At 42.3% G+C, this 23318-nt stretch overlaps 1 protein-coding gene and 1 long non-coding RNA gene across 4 annotated transcripts; one reads left to right on the plus strand and one right to left on the minus strand.

Moving 5' to 3' along the window:
- Positions 1-1957: 1957 nt before the first annotated feature.
- On the plus strand, positions 1958-9509 carry LOC124680370 (MADS-box transcription factor 27). Its single transcript, XM_047215443.1, has 8 exons — positions 1958-2139; positions 2746-2824; positions 8013-8074; positions 8777-8876; positions 8963-9004; positions 9091-9174; positions 9261-9415; positions 9491-9509. The coding sequence occupies exons 1-8, from the start codon at positions 1958-1960 to the stop codon at positions 9507-9509; spliced, it is 723 nt and encodes a 240-aa protein (XP_047071399.1).
- LOC124680371 lies at positions 6963-12483 on the minus strand. 3 transcript variants are annotated; one of them, XR_006995503.1, is made up of 3 exons: positions 12155-12483; positions 11173-11229; positions 6963-8089 (listed from the first exon to the last, which is right to left on the minus strand). It is a non-coding gene; the product is annotated as an uncharacterized LOC124680371 (long non-coding RNA). The 3 variants fall into 3 exon arrangements; XR_006995504.1 differs by having other exon boundaries at positions 11173-11243; XR_006995505.1 differs by lacking the exons at positions 11173-11229; positions 12155-12483 and adding an exon at positions 8772-11166.
- Positions 12484-23318: the final 10835 nt, after the last annotated feature.

Here is a 23318-nt window from a genome sequence, read left to right on the forward strand (position 1 = left end):
GGCGTGTGCTTTCCCAATACACATAGCAAAGACACCCTATGTCGTGTGTTTCCTCACTTACGCAGGCGAAGACTAGGACCAAAAAAGACGAGAAATCTGGATGCACGCGAGACTGGCCAGTCGACATGGCCCTAATTGTTTACCGAGTGTACATGAGATACACTTGGCAAAGACCTACTGTTTTATGGCTCCATGAAGGGTTGCCACCATGGACATGTGTCCCGGTCTTTGCCGTGATGTATGTATTTGTTGTATGTTTTATCTGGCCTTCGTCATGTGCTTTGTCTATCCTTTGTTGTGCCTAATGAAGCTGTGCGTTTTTGTGGCTGAACATGGCAAAGTATTTCTTTGCCGAGTTCTTACACAGCAGCGTCCTTTTTCCGGTTGTGTGAACTGTGCTGCGATTAATGAGGAGTAAGGTAGGGGAAAAAATGGTTGTGGATGTCTCCTTAAACGACGCGCTACAAGATATACACTCTATGCAAAGGAAGGGGGAGTATTGTATACTTTTTTTGGACATGGAGTGTCGTATACTTGCTCTGACGATTTTAATAAAATTGGCGAATGAAGTTAAATCTGCTTCATCAACGATTTTAATACCACACGAGCCGCCTCTCCACGCGTCGGTAAACCGGCCGGCAGGCGGCGGGGACACCAGGAGCACCTCTCACCCGTCTCTAGGGCACACCAACAATATTATCTTCACCACCGATCACGATTATTTAACGCTACTTTCTATGGAACTTTGTTAAGCACGCTACATGCACACATCTAACATTCTCTGATCTTCTGTGCGCATGTAAATTTTGTTGCAGCGGCCATCGCCTACTTTTCTCGAGCACCTAATCAATTTTGTTTTATTACCAGTCTGGTCACACTTGCTGCGTTTCCTAATTTAGCACCAGGAAACCTCTGAAATTTGGCACGTGTGTTATGCGCGCATATCATGGTAATGAAAGAGGGCCAGAAAATTAATCTCTTTATACTAGCTTGTACTCCAGGAGTAGACTGTTTCCATCAGTTTAACCTTTTTTGGGTAGTCATCAATAGGAATCCGAGCAAATCGAACACTTCTAAATTTGGTTTTCTATTTAGAATAATTTGGCCAAGTACCTGGCCTGCATTGACTGGTGCGCGCATATAGTTTTTATTAAAACATCGTTAACACTAAATTAGCATTGCATTATCTATCTTGTTACGCTGGTCGAATAACTTTATTTATATTGAGAAATGGATTCACAATGTGTACATATTTATTTATTTTGTTAGAACACCACGTTTTTACACAAATTGATGGTCATAGTGTCACCTTAATTACCAATATCCATGAATGTTTGCCTAGGCCGGATATATATTTATTTTAGTGCCACATTTAACTATAAGACGGATATGTATAAGACCTTGTACATTTTAACTATAAGACGGATATGTATTTTAGTGCCACATTTAGAGATTGATTAATTACCAATATCCATGAATGTTTGCCTAGGCCGGCATACGATCGGGGATAGTGCTGCCATATGTAGACAAAGATTACTCACCACCTTTCGTGCGAGCCACAGTTTTCTCCCTCCCTCCCTCTCTCTCTCTCCCCCCACTTAATTAACGCGGACCAATAAACTAACCTCGACGATCAGGTAGCCAATCAGGTGCCGTCTTCCACCTCTCGCATCTTCTTGCTAAATAAAGCAAGTAGCAAATTGAGGAAAGTCCACTTGCAATTAGTTGCAGCCACCACCAAGAAAAGCCTCCCTCTCTCCATCTCCTCCTCCCATAAGGAAACCTTTGAGCTTTCTTCTTCCAGCTCCCCTAGATCTCCTACTTACCTTCTTTGGCTACAACACACATTCACTGCCTTTGGCTTCCGGTCCGTCAGGGAGAGATTTCATCAGCTTCCTCTATCTCCTGGCTCTTAATCACCCGGGCCATTTTTAGTTTGTGTGTTGGGTAGGAGGATATGGGGAGGGGAAAGATCGTGATCCGCCGGATCGACAACTCGACGAGCCGGCAGGTCACCTTCTCCAAGCGGCGGAACGGGATCTTCAAAAAGGCCAAGGAACTCGCCATACTCTGCGACGCTGAGGTCGGCCTCATGATCTTCTCAAGCACGGGACGCCTCTATGAGTACTCTAGCACCAGGTATGTTTGTAATTTCATCGTATGTGTGCTAGTTTCCGTTTTCTCTTCCCTGCTTACATTTTTTCCTTGACATATAAGAAGCTAGCTAGCCTTTCTTGGTCAGAAATTGAAATCTTCTATACACATACACGTTCAATGGCATGGAATTAATAAAAATGTACTTACCATATGGAATTCGCACTTCACATAGAGGATATTAGCCACGTCGCTATTCTTGTCTTGGAGGGTGCTGTCTCTCTAATATTTAGGTTTGTTGAGCTGAAACGGCAGATGCACTGTCTCTTCCTTGATTTAGCATCCGTATATTTTCCCCTATTTATTGATTTTAATTCAAACCATTTCTATAGTAATATGTCGTACACAGCTTCATGTGATGTACATCATGCGTTAGATCAAGAAATATTTGGAGTTTCGCGCTAATATATATATGCATAGTCAGTGGTGCCTTCCCATGTCATAAAATATTGCAATTTGCTGGATTATTTCAAGTCATATTGCATGGATCTAACTTAAATAAAAAGGAGGTCTTATACTAGCTTTTATTTCTTGAAATACCAGCCACTGTTGCTCTGATAACATGTTGATTTCGTAACTTATGTTGTGCAGTATGAAGTCAGTGATAGATCGGTACGGCAAGACCAAGGAAGAGCAGCAGGTTGTCACAAATCCCAATTCGGAGCTTAAGGTATTCACTACACAATTGCTATATCCTGAAGTTCCCTTAGAAGTAAAATTAATGTACTCCGTATATATTGTTTAGATCTCATGATAATATTTGACATGCAAGGTTAAACCTAGGACGGTATACATATTGTTTCATTCTTTGCAACTCTTCCTTGGATACAACATCTTTTACACAGATAGCCCTGGATACAAATTATGTGTGGTTTTTTTAAATGAAGACAAAAGATTTGTCTTATCCATTAGTTAAGCGGAATGTGCCTAGTTAATTAGCGGACAACCGACGGGTCAAAACCATACAACAACACCAACACCACGGGGCCATGTCCACTCTCGTCAAAGGGAAGCCCACTCAAGGTCAGAGAACAGCCATAACCAAACTCAAGACACCACTCCACCCCAGCGAGAATAGATGGCCTCACGCCATCAGTGGAGAGAAGACTGTCATGACTGCTATGGGAGGAGAAGACACGGGATGCTCCAACATATATGAAGAAACCAACACCTAGGGGATGGTGCGCTAACACACCAACGATCAGCATCAAGGACTACCTCGTCAACCGCACGACACAAGGTCGACGCCCTCAACACAGTCAGACTTTCGAGGCCACCGCACAGACATCCAGTTGCTTCGCCACGTCCAACAAACATTCGACACCACCTTCTCGGGTGGTTGTCCCAAAGTGCCACCACTTGCTCTCGAGCCATGACGCCGCAAGACCCAGCCGCCCACAGCCCAAGCTCCACAGGGCAAACCGCTCATAGACATCAGTCGTCGCACCAACATCAAGGGCCGCGGCCCCAACATAGAGTCAAACCAACTCCTCTGAAGCACGTCGACCGAGCCGACAACCTTGCCGCACTGATGACACAAGAATGTCACCCAAGTCATGCAAGAAATTGCTACTCTTTATGAGGCTGCTGCCCACCATGCACCCTGAGGCTGCCGCCTCGATGCACAACCACCATCCGGAGCCGCTGCCCCGATATCCACCAACCATGACGCAAGAGAAGCCACGTACAACAATTAAAGCTGACTCTCCAAGACGACACCCACAAGAGGGATGCAATGCTAACGCCATCGTTGCCCGCTCCGACTAAGCCAAGTTTGGGTTTTCACCCGGAGAGCCCAAGCCATTCTCACAAATGAGGAGCGAAACAACTCGAATAGGGTCGATGGATGATACATGGGTTAGGAAGTAATCAAAACTTATGTTTTCTTGTACAAATTTATGTGTATTCTTTAATTATAGCAACCAATTTTACCATGTACGCTTTCTAGCACAGCAATACCAAATATATACACCATAAGAGGTGTCCGATATTTCCTCCTGGAGAGAAAGGAATTGTATTGATATTACCTTAAGGTGTATTCTCCGCATCATTTGTTCGGTTTTAGTGTTAGAGACTAATTTAAAATGTTGAGTATGACTTGCATCACGATATCTTTATGTTAAAGTAAGATAGATGTATGGTTTGTACTTTATATATATAGTATCCAATTTATATGGCTAACCAGTTCACTTGAAATTTGAAAGGAGTCTAAATAGTACACTGTGTTATGGTGTTTAAATGATATTTTGAAGATTACTTGTGCTATATGTGTTTCAAGTTCTGCACTTCTTAAATATGCATTGTGTTAAGCTAACCATATACAATAAGTTGATTTATTTGTCAGAAAACGTGCATGAATGGTATGTCTTTGCTTTTTCAATACTTCTTACAAGTCTGACATACTCAATATGCACACAACATTCCTAGAACTGCACTTGAAAATCAATGACATCACCAATTATGGCTACACTTTTTTTATTATTTCCGAGAACATGCACTTAGGCACCAAATTTCAATCTTAAAAGGATCCAAGGGTTTCTTTGGTTCAAATTTCATATGGATTTTGGAGCATTCTACTCTTTAAGATCAATGTTAACATATAGATATTTTATTTTAAGTTGATCTATCAGTACAACCAAACAATTAAATCAAATTCAAGCTATTCCATACGTCATAGTCTTTGGCCCTTTAAAATTAGGTATATACACGTTGAGACATATAGCTAGAACACATTACGGATTTACTTTGTGTTTTACATTTCTGTCCGAAGAGGCAAGCTTGAACAAGTGTATACATGGATTGTGACACATGGTAAAACTAACAAACACATGCATAGAATGGCCATTAATTTCGGACAGGAATTTGGTGCACATGGGCACCAGTGCTACCTCCACTTTCAGCTTTTTGAAAATTTTAAAACCTCAGACTTTTATGTTTTTTAAAATTATGGTGTTAAATATGTAGATAGATATGTTTATCAAAAGCGTATGCAAAAAAGTCCTGGTAAACATACTTTAAATTTTTGGAAATACAAAAAAAAAATCTGACAAAGGGATACACTATTGTAATGCTATTGTACTACCATTTACTGTCAGAAATTTATCTTTCTATATTGTTAAAATACAAAGTATTTTTTAGCGGGACTTTTTTGCATACACCCCACCTGTATATATCTATCTATATATTTATTGTCATGATTTTTTGAGACTTAGAAACGTGAGATTTAAAAAAAATAAAAGGCTGAATGGAGGGAGAGCACTGGTGCCCATGTGTCAAAGACACTTTCCACATTAATTTCAGTATAATTTAATAGAAATTCGGATACCAAATCAATAGATATCATTGGGTTAACCTAAAAAGTAACAAATGATTTGTTGCTCTCGCCTACTTGTTAGCACAGATGCTTGATTTGATTCAACCATGGAATTTGCTAGCTATCTAGAGAACTTCAGATCCAGGGAATTCTACTTGAATATTCATACTATTTGACTCCAAATCTGTAACGGACGATTGGGCTAAAACCCCACCCGAAGAATATTTGGTCGTGTAATACAAAGCGTGAATGCTGACTAAAATATTGTGTAAAAGTAGTAGGTGATAAAAGGATGAAAGCTTGTGCAGTTAGTAGTTGATAATTCTAATTTTCACCAAGTGTCAGCTCGAGATAATTCGTATGAACAATCTACTTTTTTTTGGAATAATATGAACATTCAACATGGACACAGTTTGAGTGAGGGAGAGAGCGCCGATGACATATATCATTGGGCCAAGCCATGGGCACTGGAGTTGAAACCACTAGACACGCCGAAGCGAAGGCCAAGAGGCTGGCTTCTTAGTAGTGGGCTTCTGGCAGGGGACTGTAAAACTGGAGTTGCAACAGCATGTGACAGTTGCTGGGCCGTTGCATTCTGGATTTGTAACAATTCTCGAGTTGTTTAGCCCTTATTAGTACCCAACTCTGTTTATGCGGCAAGGCATGCACCAAAAAAAATGTTACAGGCCAAGTGTGACATCGGTAGCCCATGGAAAATCAACCGTGACAGTTAGGCATTCTAGTTTACCCAGTAGTTCTACCATTTTATGGGTACGATTCTATTGAAATTCTTGCTGGACATTCCTCACATCCTAATATCATAGAGCCAACAGCAGCACCCAGATATTGTTTTCAGAATAAAGGCTGAACGTTACTCCAAACTCCAGATGTTTTCAAAATAAAGGCTTCTCACAGGTCACAGTCCTGCTTTACAATTAGAAGGACTCCAGAAATTCCCTTCATTAAAAGTTTAAGCAGAACTCCTCTACTGCGAGACTATCAGTTTGCTAATAATTCTGCTGAAAATCCTTTTATTTTTGTGCACAAGGTCGGGAGGGGAGGTCCTTACCTGATTTTCACTAAAACAGGGTGAGACACCAGGGCTCCAAAGTTACAGATTACAGAAGTACATGAGGGTTGGGGAATAGAGAAATAGAGAGAAGCAAGAACGTAACATGCAACAAGACAGGAAAGGAAAAGCCAACCGAGACATCAGGACTGCCAGTCCATAACCCAAACTTTGGCAGACTCTTTTTCTTTTTTTCTTGGCTCTGAACGACTAGAGCTTCACCGTCTCCATGCACTGTCTTCACCATCTCGATGCACTGCCTAGCCACCACTGCAACCGTCAACTATTTTGTCAAAAACCTTTCTGTTTCTTGACACCCAGTACACAGCCGTTATAACCAGGCCCCATGCATATATTTTTTTCATGTCTGAACATCTCTCTCTTGCTTCCAAGTATATGTTATCCAGATCATTAACACCAGTCAGCTGAATACCGAACATCGCCATGATTTTGTTTGGTCAACGACAGTACAATGCAAAGTGTTCAACTGTTTCTTTTCTTTGCACCCAAAGGGGCAGAGTTCATCATCCAGTGTTGTTTGAACAAAACTGTCCTAACCTTTGATCCTTCTTTTTATCATGAGCCAGGCGAATAATTTCCCATTACATGGGGCAGCACAGCTACAGATTGTGTTCGCACTGAAGTGTGCAATCCACCCCCAGTTGCATAACTCATACTACATGTTTTTGACTGAGGACTCTGTAATATTCAGTCTCCATCCTCTCCTATCTGGAGTTGGCGAGTCAAAGGGAGCATGTATTCAGGAAGGCCAGCAATTCCACTTTTCTTGTTCAGCACGATCCAGCGTAATATGCATCAAATGTATCACCCATTCTCCGTTCTGAAAGCAATCAGCGACCAAGATGTTCGGTCGATTAGTATGTGAGAACAAAGCAGGGAACTGAATGTGCAATGGCTTGTTGCTTGGCCATTTATCTTTCCACGAGGCTGTACATTCACCGTTGCCAATCTGAACGAAGGTGGATTCTCTGTATGAACCAATCAGAGTGTTGATCCGCAACCACTCCTAGTTTGCACCTTTGACTGCTCCCCAAAGTCCTGTCCTCGTAAGTGAGAAGAGAAAAGGCAAAATCAAACAATAACATTATCCAAATGTAGTAACAAACAGGTCGGCTATGAGTGATCACTTACTCTGTTATGACTTTATTTGTCTTTGAGCTGATCTGCCATTAAATAGTGGTTGTGGCACTACCAAAATGTGCATAACCATCCGCCAACCTAAATACATTTTGCTCACTACAGAATTTAAGACGTATGTAGCTAGGTAGCGTCCATATTGCAAAAATGAACACTAGTGCCTACATGTATGACAATAAAACGTCTTATCCAGCTACTTTGTTTAATATCATGATGCATCATAATATGTTCCATGGTAAATAGCCATCATATCTGTTGTCAAGAAATTTGTTACTTTCATGTATTTACATTGCATAATTCTGCTATTGCACTTCTTAGTTTTGGCAAAGGGAGGCAGCAAGCTTGAGACAACAACTGCACAACTTGCAAGAAAATCATCGGTATGTTCTGAATCCCTGCAAAAGTTGCAACAAATTATTCATCAGAAACGTGGGGATGTACTAGACACAACTAATAGATACAATATTCAATAATCTAGAATCGCCCCAAGGTAAGAATTATCATTTAAAGACTAATAGAAGACAATTAGAAAGGAAACCAAAAAAAAATGAAGACTGTTACACAGTAACTACACTGTGCAGCTTTGAACTCGGCTCCCATAGTCTAGCAAAAAACATGGTGGTCCTATAGCTGGGTATTAGTATCTGTTCCGACTGTGTTGCGAGTTCAAAGCTGAAATTACAAAGAAACCAACCACAGTTCCGAGCATGAATCTAGCAGGCAGAAAGTAGTTCATCTTCACCAAGCAAATGATGTACTGCAATCATCTTACTATCCACACCAATGTTCTAATATCTGTTGTATTAGGTAAAGAATCATTTGTTGAATCACAATGCGAGATCGCTATCACTAAGATCCAGTTATCTAAACCAGGACAGATTGGAGTATTGTTTCTAATCATATTATAGTTATTCCCCAGAAAATTTATGAATCAGACTATCCATATAGCAGGTCATATTCTGGCACTAAAATATTTACTGGACAAAATAACAATGCTAAACCTCCTATGACAAGAACATATTGCCTAACCGTCAATGAGATATAATGCAGCGTAACAGTATTTTTACATTGACTTACTACAGGCAGTTGATGGGAGAAGATCTATCTGGACTGAATGTTAAGGAACTGCAGTCCATAGAGAATCAGCTGGAAGTAAGCCTACGTGGTGTCCGCACAAAGAAGGTCAAACCATAACCAAATTTCTTACCACACTCAACCCATTCCTACATGAAGATTCGACTGAAAATTGTTACTACTGTTATTTCCAGGACCAGATCTTATTTGATGAAATTCATGAACTGAATCGGAAGGTTCTGTCAAATATAAGTTCTGCAGTTTCTAATGACATACTTGTTTTTCTTATAATAGACTGACTGTATCACTTTTTTGTTTACAGGGAAGTCTAGTTCACCAAGAAAACATGGAATTGTACAAGAAGATCAGTATGATTGGCCAAGAAAATGCTGAGTTATATAAGAAGGTAGCAGACAAAGTTAAACAAGAATATTACTGAGCACCCCGCCTATCAACATAACTGACTTGAGTTGCAATTGATTTTGTTATCAGATATATGAGGCTGAAGGACCAAGTGAAGTAAATCGGGATTCACCTACACCATACAACTTTGCAGTTGTTGAAAACAGGAATGTTCCTGTGCAACTTGGACTCAGCACACTGCCTCAACAGGATGACACTAAGCAATCAGCTGCTCCAAAGCTAGGGTAACCTTTATTATATACTATATAATCGACACACTTCCTATTTGTTCACTATTCTTAACTAGTCAAACACTGCAGATTACAGTTAAATCCATGAGCCATAGAGATAATCCTCTAAGCTGAAGAGGATATTGTTTGATGTAAAGAGTTGATAATGAGAGCAAGACAGAGCAAAGTATTTATTCAATGAGTCATTGAGAAGTGAACTTGTAAACCTATTGCAAATAAGTGCCACCCTGAAATTGAGGGCACTATTGTTTTTATAACAATTTTTATCGTACATGTGACTCCATAAATTGAACAGGCGTAAGTCCTCATGGAAAATGGAACTGTTATGTGTGCTGCACCGTCTTCAGGCATTACTAATAACCAAAATCTTTGCATGTCACAAGCAATAAGAGATATATATTGTTATGTCTGGCATCTCGTGGCATGTATTAAAACATAAGTCTTATAACGCAGAGCACTCTGCCACTTTGTGACTTGATAACAGCAAAATTACCAACAATTGAAGTATAATAATCCAATATATTCAATCACATGAACTTCATATAACTACTGAATAATCTAACCATTTCTACAGGAGAACGTGTCGTGATGAGGCAATCAGGTTCCAGATGCTAGATCAACTTTCTACCACAAAATTATTTGTTGCTCATGCTGAAATTATTACGGATGTGCCAGGTCTCACAAAATTACCAACAATTGAATATAATAATCTAATATATTCAATCACACGAAACTTCGTATAACTACTGAATAATCTAACCATGTCTACAGGAGAACGTGCCATGATGAGACAATCAGGTTCCAGATGCTAGATCAACTTTCTACCACAAAATTATTCGTTGCACATGCTGAAATTATTACGGATGTGCACTGAGTCTCACTATGTGCCTATTTTTCAAGGTCAAAAACAATTGCTACGGCTACAAGGTCATATTAAGTATACACGCATAGCTGTCTCCACAAAAAAGATGACAAAGGAGTAGATGGAGAGTTCAAGTGCACGGTAACTCAGAACATTAACAGCACACATCCTAATTCCTTTAGGGGCCTATTTGGAATCAGCAACCAAGAGAACTATGCTGAAGACAACATAGATAGCTGTGACTCTCAGAATGCAACTAATGTAAACAAAATCCTTTCCCTGTTCAAAACAAAGGAAATATCCTGGCCTAAAACCTATTTGGGGACACGAAAGCCCAATAAAACCAAATGTCCAGTCATGAAAAGTAGTACAGGCTTTTGCATTGAATTGGAGACAGCACCTGCACCTATGCCAGGCCCATTACCCCGGAATAAGCTGTACCAAGGCGTGTTTGCTTTCTCACGTAGCAGAGCCCAAATAGCATTGAGCCCAAACAGGAAATATTTTTTCATGAACCATAGGATATGGATAGCCTAAATCCATGCTATTTCGAAACTTTAGTGCTCTTGTAACAAAACTGATGGACTACTCTCATAAGAGTGTCGCTCAAGAATTATTTTCAAGTGTTGTGTAATGAACATAATGGAGTTTTGGTGAAACTCAGACACAACCCGTGGCTGGGAACACATTAATAGGATAATAACACCTCTACAGCTATACGAATATGCTCATATATAACCTTGTAAGTTCTAGTGACTTTTCATTGGCAATTTAAATACAGATCTAGAAGAACTTCGTTAACAATTCTGACAAAAAACTCACAAATACTTGAAGCATTTCTGGAACTCATCGACATTTTGAGATATATAGCAAGTATGAAGTGGCTTACAATTTTCTCACAAGATGCAGTTGCTGCCCCAAGCTGGCCGCCACCCCTTGCGTCGATCTGTCACAAAATAGCTGACAGAATTTAGGTCAACAACAAATAGAGCTAAAGTAACTAACTGAAAAAAATGCATATGCCATTCTAGAATAATAGGTAACTCTACAGCATGTAGTATCGATAAAATCCAGTAACCACTGAACTGAAATTCTCAACATACTGTGAGGTAACCATTTTTCTTTCCTTTCACTGCACGTATGAGATCTTTGAGCAACTGACCCTCATGAAATCGTGAACTTTGAAGAGATTGTATATTTTAAGAAGAGGTTAAAGGGCTAATTCCTCAATATAACTTTAAATATATGCCACCTCAACAATTGCATAATGTTGTGTATTCTACCCATATGAATCGCTTAATAACAGATACAACAAGTCGTGACCACGAAGTGTAGATTTGCATCAATCCTTAGGCGTCTTATTAGAAGTGTAGATTTGTGAAACCACCAACAAGCTATATGCGTTCTTATAACACTACCAAATGTATGCATTGCCAAACTAACGGTTGTACATACTAAAATTACATTGCACACACTGACAGTAAACAAAAAAGCAAAGCGAACTATCAGAGTTTCCAAAACCAGTTGGGCAAAACTGACCGCTCGTCAAATCCATGTATCATCCCCTACTCTAGATCACGAAATCCTTATAATCATAGGGTCAATTGTGGATCCCGACCCCCCGCAATTCTCTGGCATGTCTGTGCACAAAGCACACACGGTATTGATCTAAAAACACCATCGACAAACGACATATGCCCTAGAGCCTGCACAGAAATGGTTTAAACTCGTAGATCTGTGGTTGTACAGCGTGAAGATCCCGACTGTAATTCCATGCCACCTCCATTGCAGGTGATGATAACGCCATAATCGCAGAATTAACACTCATGGAAAGAGAAAGACCCGCAAAATAAAAGTAGCTCGCCCCTCACCTTAGCCCACCGTGCGCGGCCGCCGCTGGAGAGACGTGTGCGCCGATGCCATCCGCCGCTGCTCAGGACTCGGGAGAGCTCAGAGCTGGGGCTTAAGGAGGCAAATCGGGGAGGCGAAAGCGAAACCAACAAGAGATCGGTGTGCGCGCCGCGTATGCTAGGCGATGCAACAGATGGCCGATGGAAGCAGATCGGCGAGCCACACGTCGCCCGCGGCCGGTGACAGCGAGGAGTTCGCAGGAGAAGGAGGTGAAACGCAATTCTTCGATTGCAGAAGCCATGCGTTGCCGACATGGCTTTGCTCCTGCTCCTGCTATTGGAAAGGAGAGAGAGAGAGGGGAGAGGAAGGAAAAATATCTAGGGTTTTCGGAGGATTAAAGAAGGTCGCTCGGGAGTGATACACCTTTGGACACGTCGCCCCCTTGGCTGTCGCGGGTGCGTGGGCACACCCGCACGGCGCCTCCACCCGTTAGCATCGAGCCGTTTCGGCTGCGGACGCCCGCTCACTACCGCTAGTGTGTTTATTAGTCCAATCAGCTTCAATAATGTTCATCTCAAAAAAAAAACTTCAATAATGTTGAATTCACATTGTGATTCATGCATATCATGATATCATGAGTTGCAAGTGGATTGCAAGTACGATTTTTTCAGTCATAAGTGGGATACGATTGAGATTTGATTTTTTATTTACATGAGCTGCAATTTAAATTTTCTTCCTAGTTTCAAATGATTTGTGCCTGAGATTTTTCTGTTACAAAATCGGGTTGTAAACAGTGGCGGATCTAGGGTGGATAGGATGGTCAATGGACCATCCTGGTATTTCCATGTAGCCTATATACCGTAGAAAAAAAAAATAGGCCACCATGGCATATTGAGTTGGATTCGCCACTAGATGTAAATGAGATTTTAAATTTGTAAATGGGTTGCAACTAACAAAAAATATTCACATAGTAGATGAAATCAAATCGCTTTAATAGAAAAATAAACTAACTGCCGAATGAGAATTTGCCACGCCCATATATTAATTATCAGGTAATGCTACAAATTAATGTAGATTTTTGGACAATCTTTGGATGTCTAGCTCGTCTAGACAATTGTTTACTGTCGAGTGGAGTAAATCATTTGACTTTGACATGTTTAAAACATATATCTACAACTTTTGAAATTCAACGGTATTATTTTCCATAAAATAGGTTATATTTAGAAATAATGTGCTAGTTTTGTCGAATTCCAACACATATTATTTTGTATGTCTATATGCAGAATATTTCACATAAGACGAGGAAATCACCATATATGAGAAATATTTGAGGAGAAATGGAGTCATTGCAGATTTTTGAGTGGAGGAGTCTTAAGTAGCCTAGTCACAAATGGGATGGGTGTGTATTTGATCTCTACTATTTAAAAAGACAAAATTGGTTTCCTATTCTTTCAATACATCAAAACATTTTCTTCTTTCTATTCTCTGCCAAACGGAGCACTACGTCGATTTCTCCGTCCTTCATCGTGATGTCTGTCCTCACATCTTTTACTGTCGTTGCCTATTCGACGATCCCCCAGAGGAGGGATCCTCACGGAGTGGGGAAGAAGTAGGGACCATAGGGCGGAGAGCACCCGGGACGGTGATACGCGATTTACCCAGTTTCGGAACACCTGCTCGAGGACGGGACCTACTGCTGCTTGTCTGAAATTACTGGGCACTTTCGCGTTGTTACAACGAGTTATGGTTGTGCCTCTAGGGTTCCCACGATCTGACTTATAAAGTCACCAGGATCTAGGGTTTCTACGGAGAGTCCTAACCGGATTACAATCTTGCCTAACTATGAAACATTACATTGTCGTGCATGTCATGGATCCGCCTATTCCTAATACGTCGTACTAGATCCGGCTACCCCTGATAGGCCAGACCGGATCTGGCTCCAAGGGAAGGTCGGCTAGATCCGGCTCCTTGTTCCTGGGCTGGACTTCCTCCATCTTGATCAACAGCAACTGGGACGCCCGATGGACCGCACGCCACCATCACCGTCTGTGGGCCGCCCGATGGACCGCACGCCACCATCACCGTCTGTGGGCCACCCGGGCTTGCCGAATCTAGCCACTGTCGATGGTACACCCGTGAAGTATACCCACAACATTTATCGCCTGGCTAATTAGATGCCTCCGCTAATTTCTCTCCATAGCACAGTTATTGGATCTCGGCTCTCACATCTCACAGCTCTACCTCCCCTCCCTCCGTCCTCACACGGCCGCATCCGCACCTCATATTCTAGAGAAGTGCCCTGGCCTAAGTCTCCGTCGCCAGGGGAAACCACATATCTCGCCACCATGCCCTCCCTCAAGCCCGGGCGTGTTTCGCTCGCCGCTCCGTCCATTGCATAGCTATTTTTTTCCGCTGGAGGCCTTCGTTTGTCATCCACCCCGCAGTATAACGCGCACCATTAACACAGCCAAAAATTACGTTACCACACGGCGTTGCCGACCGCCCCCCACTCCATACCACAGGTCGCCACCCGCCCCCTCTCATGTGTATGGAAATTTTTATAAGAAACCAAATCCAAAGTTAACACACAACTCGGTAGCCAAGTAACAAATTTTCTGTTAATACGTAATAGTGAGACAAATCCATGGCCTAGTTTAGATTGAGTACACTTCAGATAGAGATTTGAATACTTTTTTGGTCCTCCAGCTATGTTCTTACTTGAAATTATGTACCAAGCGAGACTGATATTGTGACTATGTACTACAATGTTCCCAGAATGTTTATAAACGAATACACTGAGGTTAGATATGTTGGATAAATCGCGGCAGCCCAACATGAAGGAGATAGCTCAGTTGATTATTTTGATCGTGGTTTTACCCTTTGATGTTCTATTGCTTGTGTATGGTGCCACAAAAATGAAGATTGGCAATAAACTATGATCAGAAGGATCAGCTCACATGTCCGTGAGAATGCACTGAGCTAACCAACTAACACACCGACGCATTACAGCGTATAGATGAGAGATCTTACAGGATGGGAGCTTGAGAAGGGTAGAAATGCCGATAGAAAAAATAGTGTTAGGCCGTGCGCGGACGAACACCTACATTGAGATCTCGTATCTGCCGACACCTGTCCACCCTATCAAACGGGTTATCGGATCCAACCAAGGCAAGAACCACGGCCTCCAGATATAGGAGATTTCCAGTGAATAAACAATGGTCTGGTGGTACTAAAATAGTATGATGGTACTGCGACTCCCTGGGGAAAATCGTACCGGTAGTACAACTGGTCATTGCTCATCCCTTCTAGTGCACCACGTCGCTGACACGCGAAGCTGCATACATTCGCCAGAAAGCCAGATGTTGGCCTTTTTAGGTGGTAGCATAGTTTTATAGATCCTAGGAGATTAAGCGTTACAGTGTTTGCTAATACTCATCTACTTATACGGAAACCAGCTTAAGCTACATGTAGCTCTTTTTTGAAACTTTCAAAAATAGCTTTTTAAAATTTCAAAAAAAAATCTGAAATGAAATCTAGATGTTAATAATGTTGTGCTCTACCAACACAAAAAAAATAACTCAAAATATCTTATAATCGAGCTCGTGCAAAAATGAAAAAAAATCTGACATCTATAATAGTGGATAGTGCAAATTATCAAAACCTCAAAGTCTGTCAGATTTTTTTTTTTGCAAGGTCTCCAATGGTATATGAAGTTCAAATTTTGAGCATTGATAGAACTCAACATTGTCTATATCTAGATTTACTTTCAGATTTTTTTCAAATATTTAAAGTGCAATTTTTGAACTAGTTCAGAGGAAAAAAGACGAACTTGAATTTTCACAAGTTTTATGAAAAGCATTCACCTACCTATCGCGAATATTTATGACTTTCATGCCAAATGACCAAGGTTCTAACCATTTCGATTGCATGGTTAATGATCATGTGTCCGTTGGAAGGTTCATCTTTCCATGATAAACAATACTATCAAAACTATTTCTCAACATTTTCGAGGGTAATTTTTTCGTTTTCTAAGTGCTAAAATGGGGATTTTTGTGAAACAGATACAAATAATATGGTGCAAGATGGAACCTCTCCAATTTTCACACGAATTAGACCATACTAGATAACCAATCACAAATATTTTGATTTGTTTTTATCTTTTTGCTACTTTTGCACATTCAAATTAATTTTGGAAAAAAAATTCCATGAATATTTCAAATTTAAACTCCAAATGGTTTAGTTTGGTGCTAAAAATGGAAAAAAATCATTTTAACATACCTAGGTTGAAATTTATGCAATATCCATGGATAACTTTTATGCATTCAAGTCCTTTATATGACTAGATGTACCGAAGATTTTGACCCGTTTAAAAAAACTTGAAGAAAATGTAGAAACCAATATTGGAAACTCCAAAAAAAAATGTCATATTACATGTAGAAAATGTATTGATGTTCATAAGATTTAAAATGTGTTAAGTTATACAAGAAAAACTCCTAAAATTCATATATATGTGATGGGTTCGTAGCATAGAAAACAAAAAAAAATCCACCGCAAAAATGAACAAAAACCAAGATCTAATCTACTAGATGGAGGCAACGAGGTGGATCTAGAGTCTTACCCTCGAAAACCGAAAGCGTTAATGAGATCAGATCCCGTGGATGATGTAGTTGCTCACTTGCCGATCTTAAGATCGCGACGACGATCCACCCGTTGACATGGATATACTCTTCGGGTACCCATTATTAGTATACCTGGCTCGGCTCGGCCAAATATGGAGAAGACTCAATAAGGCAACCCGAAGAGGTAGTCGACTAGGACTCTTGTAAAACCCTAGGCTGGTTGCATATATAAAGCCAGCCAGAGCACCCGATAGAGGAGAGACCAACAGATAGATAACATAGCTCCACTACGGCGGCACTCTGTAAACATACATATGATCATATACTGGATTGCTAGCAGCACGTAGGGATCCTCCACGAGAGGACCCGAAGCTGGGTACGTCGTGTGCCTAATCTCGCTCCCGGAATATCCATCGTCGCTCTCTCCCGAAACCCAAATCTACAATACGTAGGCATTGATGAGGTGATCCCTCGTCAATTAGCGTCGTCCGTGGAGAAACGCGACAACTAGATTTCTGATCAAAGAGACAAGCACAAGCAGCGACGACAGCCACCGGAGATTCACAACGGCCACTCAAGAAAGGAGCAGCCGGCAAGACATGATTCCTCGTCATATGGAGACGTGAACGAGCGCGTATTCGGCCGGAAGCAAGCAGTCGCCGCGGTCCGTGACTCCGGCGCGTATACACGCAATCAGTAGATTCAAGATCTGATCTTCTCCCGTCAAAGAAAAAAAAGAGATCGGGTCTTATCAGCAAATACGCCGTGAAGATTGGTTAAACTAAAACTGACTCCTCTCACCTTTCCTAGTTGGTTTTCCTTGTTTAATTAATTGGTTGCATGTCTAATATCTATTTTACATGAACGAGGTTGAGCTAACACCTGTTCTTCACGGCCTTAACATCAACAATGGCGGTTCCAGACGATTGATACACTCCGTGGACTCACCGTCGAGTACGCGCCACGATTCGGGGCTCGTGGTTATGACTTCTCCATCATGATCTCACCATCCCACACAAGAATCATCAGGTGCTATATTTCCAATTAATTACTATTTAGCCAAATATTTTTTCGGCTTGTGCTGTTATTTGCGCACAAATTTCCGCGCTCCAATACAATTTCAGATCGGAACAAACTCCGATTACTTCGCCGCGCATAGTCGCATGCTCGGGGGCTCGTCCGCCGAAAATCGATAGCGCGTACTCACCTCTCTCGGGAGCTCGCTCGCCGTGAACTTCGACCGCGTCATCAACGGTATCCGTCACATCGACTTCGCCCACTTCATCGACTACTTCCGGTCAGACGCCGCCGCAACTTCATCCACCGTGTCCGCCACACGACCTTATTTTCACATAAGTTATGTCGTAGCCGATAAAAAAAAGCTAAGTTTTTCCTCTTTCAAGAGTTGATTATTTATTTAGTTTCGCCATCATGCATCTCGTCTTCTGGCCGCGCAATTACTTCGATTGTGTCCTCTTCATCGACCACGCTAAGCAGATGCCGCGGTGACTACATCAATCATGCCAGCCAGGCGCTGCACGACTATATTGACTACTCCCAGCCAGACGCCACACACCTACATCGACTGTGTACATTGCACGACTTGCTTCAGCAACGACTCCGTTGTACTGGACATAAAGCTAACTTAGTGGATTTATTTTCTTGAGCTTAGTGCATTCATTTCGGCTCAGTGGATTTATCTTCTTCGGTTTACTGGATTTGTCTTCTTCGGGTTATCATTGGTTTCCTCTAATATAATACTACCCGACGCATTTCTGGGTCAGTGAATTTATCATCTATGAATATTACTGGATTTACTTTCTTCGGGTCAATGGATTCCTCCTCTATGATATCAGCGGATTCATCTTCTACGGTTATTACTGGATTTATTTTCTTCGGCTCAATGGATTCATCCACTATGATATCAGCGGATTCATCTTCTACGGTTATTACTGGATTTATTTTCTTCGGGTCAATGGATTCATCCTCTATTATATCAGCGGATTCATCTTCAATTTATGCTTCATATTTAATATCCTTCAATGGGGTCGACAATTTCATCAAATTCTCGAGCGAAAGTCAAAAATAGGTTACATATCCATGGAGCCAACACTCGGGGGCTCGACAACAACTTCGCCCCTGAGCATAGCTACAATATAATATTTCAGGCGACCACTACTTCATCGCAATGTTTTCAGCAACACTCGGGGGCTCGACAACGACTTCGCCCCGGGTCACAACTGCGACACGGCGTCTAAAGCAACAATTATGACATCACCCCAGCAGCGCTCGGGGGCTCGGCTATTTCTTCATCAACAATTGGGCGGCATCCACTCTCGCTATTTGGTGGTTCTATTTCGGCTCGACTTCTTCTCTGCATTTGAAGACTTCATCGCGCGTCGACTCTGTCATACTCAATAAGCTAAGTTTCCTTTATGTTACACAAAATTGATTATTGTTTACTTTTGCCGCACCCGACACTCGGGGGCTGCGCCATACTTCTTCACTTTACATCTCAGGTTGACAAAAGAAGAACCGCGCCAACGAAATCTTGAGAGAACCCGACGAAATTGTCTTCAGGGAGAAACCCGACGAAATCTTGAGACAACTCGACGAAATTGTCTTCAGGGAGGAACCCGACGAAATCTTGAGAGAACCCGACGAAATTGTCTTCAGGGAGAACCCGACGAAATTGTCTTCAAGAGATGACAGGACCCGACGAAATTTTCCTCAAGAAGGACCCGAAGAATTTTCCTCAAGGAGGACCCGAAGAACTTTTCCTCAAGGAGGAAGCCGAAGAATTGTCCTCAAGGAGGACCCGAAGAATTGTCCTCAGGGAGGACCCGAAGAATTGTCCTCAAGGAGGACCAGAAGAAATTTTCTTCAAGGAGGAACTCGACGAAATTTTCTTCAAAAAAAAGAGGGTGGAACATTCTTCGGGTTCATTAACTCGTCATTTATTCTGAACAAGAGCATCGGCGAGGTACCTGGCGACAATATAGAAGAACCCAATACATTCGGCTATCCCATCACGCCGTGAAAAATATAGAAGAGCCCGAAAAATGGGTCATTACATCAGCCGAACAAGGCACTAGACAATATATTCTCGGAGCGCGTCCGCCGCGGTAAAAGCTCCGAATGCCGTGACTCGTAAAAATGTCACGAAGGTAAGACCCCAGGATCCGTCCTGTGTGGCGGCATCGCACCCGAATGCGCTCTGCCACTTTTTCCACATCAACAGATGTGAAGAAAAATCCCGGCGGACGCGCTGTGGACCCGATAATTTTGCTGGAATTCAGTTTCGGTAAGTCCTAAAGCGGCACGTTCTGAATTACGTCAGTATCCCGAATTCGTGTCCGGGGACGCGAGTTTGAAGTAGGTTTATCCTGATTTGCCACTAGAGCAATTAACTGGTACCTGATCCGTCAGATGAACCAGCCGCATTTACCAATATCCCTGTACAATATATTTGACGAAGAAAATATAGTGTCTCTTTGGTCTCGAAGAATTTGAAAAAGAGAAGAAGCATGGAAATTTCATTTGATTCTGTAAATATATAAAGGTTAGGATACTCAACTCGACTCTGCGACTCGAGTGGAGCCTACTCCCATCGGGAGCGCTGGATTTCATTAAGTCCTCCAACAGGAGTCGATAAAAAGAGGGGTTGCACCCAGAAATATAGTCAAGTTCTTCATCGAGTAGTACAACTTGAGTCTATGCCCAAGTGCAAGCACTTGCCCATAGACTCGGGGGCTACTCCCATCGGGAGCGCTGCCGCGCACCTGATAGAAAAAATAATTTCGAGAATCGTCGACATCATCTACGCTACACATGATCTACGACATGGACCTCGCCTTGTATTTCTTCAACTTCGGAGATGGTTATGCTTGGAGTCTCTACGCAAGTCTTCGACTTCCCTAGACACTCGGGGGCTACTGACATGGGTATACCCTTCGGGTACCCATTATTAGTATACCTGGCTCGGCTCGGCCCATTATGGAGAAGGCCCAACAAGGCAACCCGAAGAAGTAGTCGACTAGGAATTTTGTAAAACCCTAGGTTGGTTGCATATATAAAGCCAGCCAGGGCACCCGATAGAGGAGAGGCCAACAGATAGACAACATAGCAGCACGTAGGGATCCTCCACCGAGAGGATCCGAAGCTGGGTACGTCGTGTGCCTAATCTCGCTCCCGGAATCTCCATCGTCGCTCTCTCCCGAAACCCAAGTCTACAATACATAGGCATTGGCGAGGTGATCCCTCGTCACCCGTTGCTACAATCGAGAAGCACGTCTGTACTCTGGCACACGTACGGTTGTCGATGACGACGTAATCTCCCCATTCTAGAGAGGCAACAGATGTAGTAGATCCTCCAGAAAACCTAGCAGGATGACGGTGTGGTGGTGGAGGAGAAGTTCGGTAGGACTTCACCAAGACGACGCGAAAGTAGAGAGGGGGAGGAGAGGTGGCGGCTATCAGATCATTGTCGCTCGTTGTCGACATCCTTTCTCTCCCCCAATGTCATTGTCTCTCTCCTCTATCTCCCATTCAAGCCCAAGCCTGCCATGGTGTCCCCCTCCTTCCTCTCCTACATCGATATGTTGGAAATATGTTTATGTATTTGGAAGTTTATCATGTTAATATCTCATGTATTTTTCAACTTTTATTATATCTATGGGTATTAATAACATGTTAATAGTTGCACAAGTGCATAGGTTCTCATTTTACCCTTCGGTTTGTAGGAATTCCATGTATATTGGTTGAATCACGGTGGTATCCCTGGTTCCGGTGAAATTCAGAGTTCAAAATATGTGAGACCACTTCTTAGAGATCTCCCACGAACTCCATGAAGATGACGCCAAACCGAAAAGGTAAAACATGAAGGTTGTGGGGCTTTTTCGTACAAAGAGTTTGCATACTTAAACGTCAAAACCTGAGTACATATGCAATCAAGAGCCCGGATAACTATTGAGGCATTACTGCACAATGGTAGTTTGAAAGTGGATGATGATATTGACTCTGAGTCTTGTCATATTTGATGGATTCGACCACACTTTGACCCTATGGACCCGGCTGGTCAAAGGGGGGTATTTGCAAGGTTCTAGATGTTCCTAGAAGCCCTTTAATCAAAGGAGCATTGATGGAGTGGCCAAGATACAATGTCCAAGTCTATATAAGAGGGAAAATTCTAGTTTTTGGGCAGGACCCACATTATCATGAATTTTCCTCCTCTATAGTTGTCTAACACCCGTAAACAGGGGAAAGACTCATATACACCAGAAATAAGACCAATGAAGAAGGAGGCTAAGGGATTGCTGAAACTGCCCAGAGCCTTTATGTGTAGTTTTTGGTAATTGATGACAATTCATATGGACTAATGTTTGCATTGAGCTTTACTTGAAATGTTTTTTCATATTTAATGCTTGAACCATGTGTTGGCTTCAAGGTTGAAAGAAGAAGGAAGTGAATATATCAAGTGATGACCAATGTGTTAATCAAGGAGTTATCCTAAGATTGGTCATGTGAGAGTTGAGCCTATGGCAAGTATGTCTTGAATAAAAATATGGAGTGCTCTCATGTGTACTGTCGAGGGTACTCCTCGGCAATGCCCTCCGTTTGGGGCTTAGGGTAGATGGAATCCTGTAGGCTGACACGAGACATCGGTTATCAAACAAGCGGGGAAAGCGATTCACCCAGGTTCGAGGCCCTCGATGAGGTAAAACCCTTACGTCCTGCTGATACGTCTCCGACGTATCGATAATTTCTTATGTTCCATGCCATATTATTGATGATACCTACATGTTTTATGCACACTTTATGTCATATTCGTGCATTTTCTGGAACTAACCTATTAACAAGATGCCGAAGAGCCGGTTGTTGTTTTCTGCTGTTTTTGGTTTCGAGAAATCCTAGTAACGAAATATTCTCGGAATTGGACGAAATTAAAACCCGGGGTCCTATTTTGCCACGAAGCTTCGGAAGACCGAAGAGGAGTCGAAGTGGGGCCACGAGGGGCCGCCACCATAGGGCGGCGCGGCCCGGGCCTTGGCCGCGCCGACCTGTGGTGTGGGGCCCTTGTGTGGCCCCCACGTTGCCCTTCCGCCTACTTAAAGCCTCCGTCGCGAAACCCCGATGCGAAGAACCACGATACGGAAAACCTTACCGAGACGCCGCCGCCAATCCCATCTCGGGGGATTCGGGAGATCTCCTCCGGCACCCTGCCGGAGAGGGGATTCATCTCCCGGGAGGACTCTACACCGCCATGGTCGCCTCCGGAGTGATGAGTGAGTAGTTCACCCCTGGACTATGGGTCCATAGCGAGTAGCTAGATGGTTGTCTTTTCCTCATTGTGCTTCATTGTTGGATCTTGTGAGCTGCCTAAGATGATCAAGATCATCTATCTGTAATTCTATATGTTGTGTTTGTCGGGATCCGATGGATAGAGAATACCATGTTATGTTAATTATCAAGTTATTACATATGTGTTGTTTATGATCTTGCATGCTCTCCGTTATTAGTAGAGGCTCGGCCAAGTTTTTGCTCTTAACTCCAAGAGGGAGTATTT

This window comes from Lolium rigidum, unplaced genomic scaffold, assembly GCF_022539505.1.
Source record: "Lolium rigidum isolate FL_2022 unplaced genomic scaffold, APGP_CSIRO_Lrig_0.1 contig_13859_1, whole genome shotgun sequence".
In the NCBI taxonomy this organism is placed as follows: Eukaryota; Viridiplantae; Streptophyta; class Magnoliopsida; order Poales; family Poaceae; genus Lolium; species Lolium rigidum.